The sequence below is a fragment of the Chrysochloris asiatica genome, unplaced genomic scaffold (genome assembly GCF_000296735.1).
Source record: "Chrysochloris asiatica unplaced genomic scaffold, ChrAsi1.0 scaffold00052, whole genome shotgun sequence".
Lineage (NCBI taxonomy): Eukaryota > Metazoa > Chordata > Mammalia > Afrosoricida > Chrysochloridae > Chrysochloris > Chrysochloris asiatica.
The window spans coordinates 3,204,361-3,215,949 of record NW_006408570.1 but is presented as its reverse complement, the minus strand read 5'-3'; the positions used below and the strand labels follow the sequence as shown (position 1 = coordinate 3,215,949).

The 11,589-nt window shown below is 41.8% G+C and overlaps 1 protein-coding gene across 1 annotated transcript in view; it reads right to left on the bottom strand.

Moving 5' to 3' along the window:
* Positions 1-5,436: 5,436 nt before the first annotated feature.
* Positions 5,437-11,589, bottom strand: part of LOC102842108 (polyadenylate-binding protein-interacting protein 2B-like) — a 19,573-nt gene continuing 13,420 nt past the window's right edge. The window contains exons 2-3 of the mRNA XM_006862908.1: positions 6,457-6,633; positions 5,437-5,493 (exon numbers count right to left, since the gene is read on the bottom strand). Of these exons, the coding sequence (XP_006862970.1) occupies positions 5,437-5,493; positions 6,457-6,633 (234 nt within the window). The remainder of the gene's footprint in view (positions 5,494-6,456; positions 6,634-11,589) is intronic.

Sequence of the window (11,589 nt, the reverse complement as noted above, 5' to 3'; positions counted from 1 at the left end):
CAGCTGGCCCAGCACACACCTCTGCAAGCTTCTCCTTGTTCCGCAAGCTCCACTCCTTTTTTCTGCTCTACTTTCTCCGTTGTCTGCCCTTCTCCCTTCAAAATCTGTCCCACAAAGGTAGCAGGACCTTTATTACAAGTTCAACTCTGTAATGGAGATATGATACTGTATTTAGAAAGTTCAGATTCTCCCAGCCAGCCTGGAGGAGGAAAAAAATCCAACATAGCATCGATGGTCTCATTTTCTTGTCTACTCAAGCACGTGCTTGTACCTATTAAATGAGTATCAGATGCTTCAAAAGTCCTGACGTGTAGACAGTACAAATGTTCCTTATAAAAAAGAAGTTGCAAAATTATAAAACATTCTGCAGCAGTTGAGGCTCCTCAAGCGGAACTTCTGGATGACAGAGCTGGTTCTGATCAGCAGTCCCTTCAACATCCCCAGGAGTTCTGTTTTGAGACTTTCATTTAGATCACAGGAGGCTAAAATCCAGTTGAAAAGACTCCCTTTGCTGACAAAGTATGCCAGACCCATATAAAGGATTATATTCAGCAAGAAAAAGAAACTATTGACTATATTACATCATGGATGAATTTCACAAACATTACAATAAGTGAAAGAAGTCGGCACAGACATCACACATTGTATATGCCCAGAAAATGCAAATTTACAGAGACAGAAAGTAGATTAGTGATCTGCTAGGGTGGAGGTGAAGCCTGAATAAGTACAATGGGACTGAGGGGTGGGGTGACTGAGGGGAGTGTTGTGAAAGTGTTCTAAAACAATTATGGTGAGGGCTACATCATTTGGGAAAGTCATGAAAATCAATGAATTGTATATGTAAAATGGGTTCATTATATGTAAAACATATCCCAATAAAATTGTTTTTAAAAAGATTTCCTGCCTTCCAAATCACCCATCAAGGATTCATTATTCATGAAAGCTCACAATCAATAAGATTATTATCTCTTGTTGATGTACAGTGAAAATTTTACTATGATCTTGGTTTACACCCCCTCCTTTTTTTCCCCAGTATTAAATAGTCTAGAAAAGGTCTCTTATTTTTAAATATAATGGAACCTGGACTGGGGAGAAACCAGTAAATCTTGCAAATGAGACTCTTGACAACAAACTCTCAGGGGACTCTTTCTCTTTAAATAAAGATGGTGCATCTCTCCCTTTGCAGTTTACTCTGCTGCCCCCTGGGGGTAGACCTCTTGGCAGACAGTGTAGAGATCAGCGGACTCAGCTATCCTATTCCAATGACCCTTAAAAATTCAGGTCTGCTGGGAACAGCAGTAGGGGGCTGGGCAGAAATGGGAGTGGTTCCTGCTTCCCTGTCAGCAACAGCGACTTCAAGATGGGAGAAATACAGACAGATAAAAGCAAAGGAAAAACCCTTCCCAAATTGTGATGAACCAAGTCCGTGAATGACACTCAGCATATGGCTGTGGAGCAGTGACTGTGAAAGTGTCCCCCTACTACACAGGCTCAGAGTGGAAAGAACAGCAAAGCCAGTGACCCACATGGGCAATGAGGGGAGGACTGGCTCAGGGGAACTGTGGGCAGAGGCAGGAGAGCAAGGCCCCCTGCTGCATGCCAAGCGAGGCTCAATTCTCCTGTCCTCTCCACCCAGTTCTCCAATGAATGAATGATGATGGCATTATCCCAAGAAGTATGGTTGGGCAGTCTTCCCCAGTAGGTAGACATCTCCAAATCTTGGTCACATCTGTTAGGTCTCTATTTGTTCCCATACCTCAACATCTCTCCAAAGCAAGAAACTTTATTAACCTATAGCACAGGGACCCTTACCAATGAATGTCTGCCCCTTCCAATAACAGTAGAGTGGATTCCTAGGTTCCAGAAGTTTTAGAATCCTAAGTAGTCATTTTCCTACAGGGGTCTGCAGCAACACTAACTCATGAAGATTCAAACAGATTGCTTCCTTTGGCATCCTCATCATACAGCTTTCCTTTGTGACATGTGTTACTACTTGCCAGAATAGTCAACTAACCTTTTTCCAGTCTCTCCAAAATCAACCCAAACTTTGACATTATAACAAGTCACAATTTGGAAAATGCTACTTGCTATTTCACTCAGAATGCTGTTTTAAACTCACAGTTAACACTGGAATCTTAAATCATGACACCCCAGCTGTTTTTACTTTTGGAGATAAAAGGTGCTGCAATGGCCCAGCCTTTTCCTATGATAGTTCCGGTTTGAACCTGTGCAATTCCCAGCAGTCTACTGCTGCCATTAGAATCAGGTCCAAAGACCCAGATTGGCAGATGCTCAGGCTGAGAGGTCTCCACTGAGTTTCCTGCTACAGCTCAAAAGCCTGAAGAAATCAAAAGGCATTTCTACTATTTCTTTCCCTGCTTGAAGAGAAAAAACATAAAATAATTTCCATCTTAAAGATTAAAAGTCAAATAAATAATCATAATAACCGGAAACCAACCATTAATAGCTAATGCCAAGACCAGCCAGACCTGGCAGCTATTACAAAGACATGGTTCTATTTCTATATAATTCCCAAACTTACAATTGCCAATAAAAAAAAGTATAAATGGAGTAGTGGCTTAAATTCCACATCAAAATAATCACTTATAAATAAATAACACATCTTACCATTTAAATGTAAAAGTGTTGAGCCTGACCTGCACACAGAACTCTTCCTCTGAGGAAAAGTCAGACAGATTGAGGTCCCGAGCCTTGCGCACAATGAAGGCCCAACAAGACCCACGCCCATTTTTTGCTAAAAAGTTGGCAAACTTTAGCAATAGCTGAGTCTATGATCTGGATAGTAATCGTACTCCTCCTACCTCACAACATAAAACAGAGAGAGGAAAGAGCTGAGCTACAGGAATGAAGTCCTTTACATCACAAGACCTCACATTAGACTTTGTCTCATGTACTTAGGACATGTCATCAGGAGGGAACTACTCCCTGGAGAACGACATCATGCTTGGTAAAGTGGAGGGTCAGCAAAAAAGAGGGAGACCCTCAACAAAGTGGATCGCCACAGTGGCTGTGATAATAGATTCAAACATAGTAATGTACTTACACTGGCAGAGGACTTAGCAGGATGTCAATGCGTTATATGTAAAATGGGTTGCTATGAGTCAGAATCGACTTAGCAGCACCTAACAACCACCACACACACACAAAAAGGGTCATATTATATTCCACATACTGACCCTGAAGTCAGTATCTCTAGGTCTGCATAAGACTGGAAACTCCAGTCCTCAAATTCCATTGCTCATCCGACAGGAAAGTTGTTTTTTTTTTAAAAATCCTAACCAAATAAACTTTGTGAAACCATACTGAAGACCAACATTCAAAATAGGAAAGCCTAGGAGTTAAGAAAGACAAGCCCCTTGTACTATCCCTAGCCACATACACTAACCTGTGACAGAGAGCAAACCTCTTCAAGGGCAAAGAAACAACTTAACTCTGGGTCCCAGCAGGACTTCAGCTGGGTTGCCAAACAAGCGTCTAGTATACTCTCTCTGATGGACACACCCACAGTCGAGAGAATGCACTTTCTGTCATTACACCTCCAACAGTCTTCAGAATTCTGAGGTTGGAGACTGAGGGACGAAAAGCAGCCCCAGAAGAGAGAAACCTCTATTTCTGAATGTCCAAGGTCCTCTCTATTAAAGGAAATCACCAGCTGAAAGCTAAATGACTTTTCTTTATTCAGAGTCCTCCCTGATGCAGTTAATGGTTCCATTCTCTGAGGTAGATGCTTGAGGAATTAATGCTGTTTGTCTGGAAATACAAGCTCCCCAAGCTAGTTTCCCATGACACCTGACCTAACAAGTAATGATGCTGTCCTACAGATTCAAATAAGGAAAAGGTGCGGCTAGGTGTCACATTTTAAGTTTGACATTAGCCTGTGGATTTTCAAAAAGCTAACAAGGGAGCCCACAAGAAAAAGGGGATTTTTAAAAGCGTACAGGTCCCTGGTCCTTTCCTTCCAACCTCTGTCCCACATCCACATACTGAATTTACACTTGATTTCAAGTTATGCAATCGTTTCCTTATAGGCCTACCACACAGCACAGTATAAGTACACAGAAGTCACGGTCATCCTCAGGCCTCCACAAGTCCCAGAATGATCAGGACTAGACACAATCTTTCTGCCACCTGCATCTCCTTTCCATAAAGGCAGCTCCTGGCACCTAGCTTTTTGCCTTATGAGGACCAACAGAAAACCCCGGTGAGTTATAGACAGGAAAAACAGAACACACCCAGACAGCACGACTAACAGGTTTGCAAGTGGGGTGTGTGGGAACTGTAAAGTTTTAAAATAGCTAAATCGATCCTGACAACTGTAGTCTCCTAGATAGAACAAGACTCACTTTCCTAAGCTGTTTTGAGTCCCGCTGCAGAATTCTGCAGGGTGGGGAGAAGCACCCAAACTGAATTGAGGTTCTTGCTAACATCCTTATAAACCCTTTCTGAGGGAATAAAGTGTTTATGGGGCTGGAAAAAAATAAATCATGTAAAACAAACTTAAGACACAATTAATAGGGTTCGAGGATGATTTCTCCAGGCTCAAGCTGATGGCCAGCACAAGACTTCTCATAGAGCTTTGGTAATGAGATCTCTTTCTAATAAATCAGAGAACAGTTGGGGTAGACAGGAGAGAGGGGAACAGACACCAGGTCGGATAAGATGGCAAATCAACCCTACTTTTCTTTTACAGAGGCTCTTTAAGAGTAGGACAATAGTAACTGAATGACTCAAGTGATAATCGCCAAAACAACCCTCCCCTTCTGATATACAGCTCTCACTGACCACCAAGATTTACCACGCACCAGTACTAAGACTCTATTTTCTTGGATGGGGTTCAGGGCAGGATGAAGTTGGCCTCAACAGGCTCCTGGTAATCCCAGTTCATTGCAGAACCTCCAAGAGAAGGGGAGCTGAGCTCAGTATCCCTGGTTTGTACCACCTGCTGCTTCCACGTGTCCCTCTTCCCGTTCAGTTTAGCAAACATAAAACAAATAGTTCTCCAGGTGGTCACTGCCCATCTAAGTAGACAGCGGGGAGAGAAGGACATTTCTTAAACACCTAGTTTTTCTTGGTCAGCTTATTCTGTTTAAATACACACAGAAGACAATTCCTGATGCGGGGTAGGGGGGAGGTGAGAAAGAATGCAATTTCCTTAACTCAAAAGAGCTTTTTTTTTTAAAAAAAAAAAAAAAAAAAGGGAAATTGCTTCCCATGGAAGTCAGTAGAACAAACGAGAAATACTCAGAGGCTTGTAGAATAAGACTGAGCACAGTACTCAAGTCTCAGAAGTTAAATCATTCTTCCCCTTCCCCATGAGCGTCCCTCCCCAGCCCACCCCCCTCGCCAGCTCCTTTTTGTGCAGCACTGTCCCCAGATGTGGGGGCATACAAGTCCTTCTCAAAGTTTGCTGTCAGCTCAGTATTTCACTCCTGGAATAAACTCCTTGGCATCTGGGTTCAGGTTACTTTTGCTCTGAAAGAAGAATTAAGAGATAATAAATCCCAAGAGAAGCTACACTTTAAAAGTAATTTTCTCCCAGCTTCTATTATTAACAATTTCTGTCTCAAGGAGAGAAAGAAACGCAATTCTCTATCATGCTGTTAACTACATTCTGAACCAGAGTTCCTTAAACACAAAAGGGGTTGGGCTGCTCCAAGTGCCTCCTGGCTAACCAACTAAAGCCCTGACTAACCAACTTCATTTTTCCCTTAGACTCCTGTTGCCTTCACGATGTTCCCAAATTCTCATCAGGGACTTGCAAGTTTGACTCCAAAAAAAGTCCTTAAATACACTGAGTACACCTTAATTTGATGCAAATCAGAGGACCCCATCAAACCCATCTGGTTACCACAGTCCCTATTTTCCTTCATCTTTCTATACCCACCTACTCTCATGAATACCCAAAACCTCAGCAAAATTGCAGAGCACAATTATTCAGAACATGAGTTGTCTGAGAACTGTATCATTCACAGAACACATTAATTAAACACTAGAGACATGGAATTGCTCTACCCTGCCTTCCAGGTGGAAAATGGGTGTTCTGGAGCATATGTCTATCAAACTGAGCTGGAAACTTTTTAACATTTGAAACTCTATTAAATACAGAAAGGGAAGGACAGCAGCAAATGACCATCTGAAACCAAACACCTCCAGTGATTCCCATTTTTATTCGTAAGAAGCCTAATTCCACTTGGAAAAGCCCATTAGGGAAAAATAGAAGGTGGTGACGCTAGCAATAAGTGTTCTCACAGGACTTCCTGAGGTGCAGTGCTTTTTTACTGCACCCTCTTACTAATGCCTATGTGATGAGCAAAGAAACAGTGGCTCAATGACTGCAGAGACTTGCCCAAGGTTGCAGGGCCAAGAAACAGGTCTGTGTCTCCAAATCCTATATTCTCTTCACACATTGCATGTGGAACCATATGCGGTTCTTACCAAAATATCCTCAGAATCATTACTGTCACTGACGGAAAGACCATTTAATTGTTGTTGCAACTGTCCCATGGCCTGAGGCAGGTCTCGAGATGGAATAAACCAGTCCTGATCTTCCTCATCCAACATCTCCTGGAAGCAACGGTCCAAGAAGTCTTGCTCCTGCAGTTCCTCCTCAACCTAGCAAGCAAAGGGGATGGGCTCAGAATGACTCCCAGTGGCACTCACCTTTCTCCAGATTTTTGCCTACCTCTTTCCTTTAGAGATTATAACTCTGCAACAAAGAACAATCTTATGTAACATCTACAAAAAATGAAGATGCTTCTAATGACTAGCTAGAGAAAATAGCTTTAAATTTTGCAAGCAAATTCCGTCAACAGTAAAACTAAGGAATGTTGTTGTTAAGTGCCATCAAGTTGGTTCCGACTCATAGTGACCCTGTTTAGGGTTTCTGATTTGCGGCTGGTGAGCTTGAACTGCCAACCTTGCAGTTCTGGCACATCAACCCACAGTGCCACACCAGGAATAGTTATTTAAAATTGCAGAATTTTCAGGTCTTCAGACATTTTTGGACCTCTTATATACAATATGGACTCCTGGTATGGCGCTGTAGGATCAGTACTGGACTGCGAACCCAAATGGTCAGCAGTTCAAAGCCACCATCTGCTCCTTGGAAACCCTATACAGGGTCGCTATGAGTTGGAACTGACTGGACAGAACTTCACAATGACAACAATATACAAAATACAGACATTTTCCATTCATCTCACACTTATGGAAAATCATTTGAGAAATTATTTTCTTGCTCTTGGTAAGAAGAAACCTTCTTAAATTTTCCACTTTACAATATGTATGAAAAAGACACAGTGACTATGAAACTACCTTACTACCTGGAAGGTAGAGATTAAATCTGAGCTAATGCTCAGCTTCTGGCTTGCTCTTCTGATAATAAGGCATCCAGGGAGAAAAAAACCAAAACAATGCTGTATTCCTTAAAAATAAGAAGAAATACATGGGACTTCTGGCAAGATGGCAGATTCAGGTAGACATACTACACGGACCCTCTACAACAAAGATACGAGAGACAAAATAAAAATGACATAAATGAAAATTTTGGAACCTTGAACGTCTGAAGAAAGGTTAGAAAGGTGGATGGAGTGCTTGCTGGGAAGAGAGGTCGTGCAGTAGGTGAACAGCTGGCCAGACTTGGCTCCACCATCTTGTCAGCAGCTTTGGCAGCAGAAGGAGGCCTGGCAGAGCAGGTTTGCGAGGGTGACAAGAAAAGCATAATTTCTTCTTTTTCGCCATGTTCCCCTGGTGACCATAAGTTAGGTCAGGTCCCACCCTCATTCAACCCCAGTGCAGACCTTGCTCTCTGGGAATTCAGAGCTTCGTGGTTTGGAGCCATGCCAGCTTCAAGTGGGGATTGGCTGTGTTGCTCTGGTGCCTGGATTCAAGTGGGCTCAGCTCCAGAACTACAAAACTTGTAGAGACAACAGACCAGCATTTAACCAGTCACCCTGTCTCTAGCTTCCCTGCGGTCCTAACAGACACTGAAACCTGCTCCATCAAGGGCCCCCATTTTCCAGATTGAGTGCTGTGAACATAGATAACAGCGAGGTTGACAAAAGCTCCATCTAGGGCCAGGAACTCTGCTGTCACATCCCTTCCACAATCATCATGAGAGCTCCTTGAATTGCAGGAGCCCCCCAGAGGATTCTCCCCTCCAGGTCCAACAACTGCAATGTTCGCTTTTACAAATACTACAACCTCACAACAACCCAGAGACAACAGATAATTTTAGCTCACATGAAGAAACAAGAGAGACTGTTTTAAACAAACAAATGACCAAAAGGGAGCCAGAAGACTTTTCTGAAGAAGAAAAGGGAGTAGAACTAACTGAAAAAGAATTTAAAAGAATGATAATTAGGTACCTTTAAAGGACTGATAGAAAGATTGAGGAAAGCAAAGAGCACAAAATTAAGACTTCAGGAGAATTCAGAAAAACACTACAAGAACAAACAGAGAAAATAACTGTAAAATGTGAGATAATAAAACAAGCTTCAATTAGAAATCTAGAAGATTAATACTAAGATCTCAGAAATGGACAATACAGTGAAAAGGCAATGGAGCAGATGCAAAGCAATCAATGGAAGACTGAATGCCAGAAAAACAAGCAGCAAAAAGAATGGAAAAATTCAAAGAAATCCTAAGAGTTATGTGGAACACCATGAAGAGGAATTCCAGAACAAGAAGAGACAAGTACAGAAACAACTGTCAAAGACTTTTTGGAAGAAAACTTCCCTAACATCATGACCGATGAAAAGATAAACATACAAGAAGCAGAATGAACCCCCAAACAGGAAAGGTCCCAAAGGAAAATCACTAAGACATATCATAATCAAACTTTCCAAAATCAGAGACAAGGAAAGAATCCTGAGAGCAGCTCAGGATAACAGTTACCTACAAAGGAGAACCAGTAAGACTGAACTCTGATTTCTCAGCAGAAACCATGCAGTAGGTAATCTGAAAGAAAAAGATTGCCATCCAAGAATCTCATACATCCAGCAAAGTTATCTCCCAAATGTAATTGTGAAATTAAGACATTTCCCAATAAACAGAGATTAAAAGAATTTGTAATGACCAGAGTTTACAAAAATATGCTAAAGGGTGTTCTTTGGACTGAGAAACAACAAAAGTAGACAACAACCTGAGATTACCATACATAACACCACCACCCAGAATTAAAACCAGATGTGAACCAGGCTGCCAATCTCAAGGTCAGCAGTTTGAAACTACCAGAGGGCTATGAATGAAACATGAGTCTTTTTGCTCCCTTAAACTTTAAGGAGCTCTGGTAGCATAGTGGTTACAGGTCAGACTGATAACTTCAAGGTCAGCAGTTCGAAACTACCAGCCGTTCCGAGGGAGAAAGATGAGGCTTTCTGTTCCCATAAAGTTCTACGGCCTTAGAGGAAACCCTATGCAGGTTCACTATGAGTCTATGCAGGTTCACTATGTGTCGGAACTGACTCCACGGCACATAACCACCACCACCATGCACTCCTTTGCATGCACTGCTAACTTTTAGTAAAGCATAAGATTAGGAATATGGTTTACTCTACAGCCTATGGTGTGGCACTGTAGGATAATGCACTGGACCGCAAGGTCAGTTTGAGCCACAAGGTTGGCAGTTCAAACTCACCAGCTGCTCCTTTAAAACCCTATACAGGGCCGCTATAAGTCGGAACCGACTTGATGACACTTAACAACAGATGTAGTATGATTTAGAACAGGCTTACTGCCTCACAATCTGTCCACCCTTTACTGCAGCAGTACTGGTGATGGATTCACAGCTCAAAAGCACCATCACCAGATAGGAGGTCGAGCAAACAATAATCACCCAATGATGGGTTAACATGATGAACACAGTTATCACTTAACACATGAACTGATGAAATGTCCAATGTTTTGTTACATCACTAATAAGTGTTGTTAAGCTTGAGCCCACTGCTGCTGCCACTGTGCCAATCCATCTTGTTGTGGTGGATTTTTTAAATTTTTGCTGACCCTAAACTTTACAAAGCAGGGTGTCCTTCTCCAGGGACTGGTCCCTCCTGAATTATGAGACAAAGTCTCATCATGCTGGTTTCTAAGGAGCACTCTGGCTGTACTTCTTCCAACACAGATTTGTTTATTCTTTTGACAGTCCATGGTACTTTCAATGTTCTCCAATATTGTAATTCAAATATATCAATTCTGTGATCCTCCTTATTGATTGGTTGTCCAACTTTCACATGCATAAGACTATTGTTAATACCATGGTTTGAGTCGGGTGCATCTTAGTCCTCAAACTGATATCTTTGCTCGTGAACATTTTAAAGAGGTTTTGTGCAGCAAATCTGGCTAATGTAATACATCATTTGATTTCTTCACTGCTGCTTCCATGACTATTGATAGTGGATCCAAGCAAAAGGAAGTCTTTGATAACTTGAATCTTTCTCCATTTATATTTGTTGTTAGGTGCCATTGAGTTGGTATCAACTCATAGTGACCCTATGCACAAGAGAACGAAACACTGCCCAGTCCTGGGCCAACCTCACAATTGTTGCCACACTTGAGCCCATTGATGCTGCCATTTTGCCAATCCATCTTGCTGGGGGTCTTCCACGTTTTCTCTGACCCTCCACCTTACCAAACATGATATCCTTTTCCAGCGACTGGTCCCTTCTGACAATATGTCTGAAGTATGAGAGACAAAGTTTGGCCATCTTGGCCTCCAAGCAGCACTCTGGCTGCATTTCTCCCATTTATATGGATGTTATTTATTGTCCAGTGGTGAGGATTTTCATTTTCTTTACATTGAGGTGCAACCCATCAGTAACTTTTAAGCCCTCTTCATTTTCAACAAGCAAGGTTGTATCATCTGCATATTGTAGGCTGTTAATGAGTCTTCCTCCAATCCTGATGCCAGTTTCTTGGATTATTTGCTTAGCACATATGCACTGAATAAGTATGGTGAAAAAATATAACTCTGGTGCATACCTTTCCTGATTATAAACCATTTAGTGTCCCCTGTGTTCTGTTAGAATGACTGCCTCTTGGTCTATGTACAGGTTCCTCATGAGCACAATTAAGTGTTCTGGAATACTTATTCTCTGCAATGTTGTCCATAGCTTGTCATGATCCATGGAGTAGAAAGTCTATGTATAGTCAATAAAGCACAAGTAAATATCTTTCTGGTATTCTCTGCTTTCAGCCAAGACACACCTGACATCAGCAATAATATCTTTCATTCCACGTTGCCTTCTTAATCCAGCTTGAACCTCTGCAAGTTATCTGTTAATGAACTGTTGCAGCCGTTTTTGAATTATCTTTAGCAAAATTTTACTTGTATGTGATATTAGTGGTATTTTCTGATGATTTCTTCATTCTATAGGGTTACCTCTCTTTGGAATGGACACAAATAGGTATTTCTTCAAATTAGTTAGACAGATAGCTGTCCTCCATTTCTTGGCATAGATGAATGAATGCCTCCAGTGCTGCATCAGTTTGTTAAAAGACTTCAATCTATCAATGACTTCAGTGCACCTTGTACTTCTTCCTTCAGCACCATTGGCTCTTGATCGTATGCTA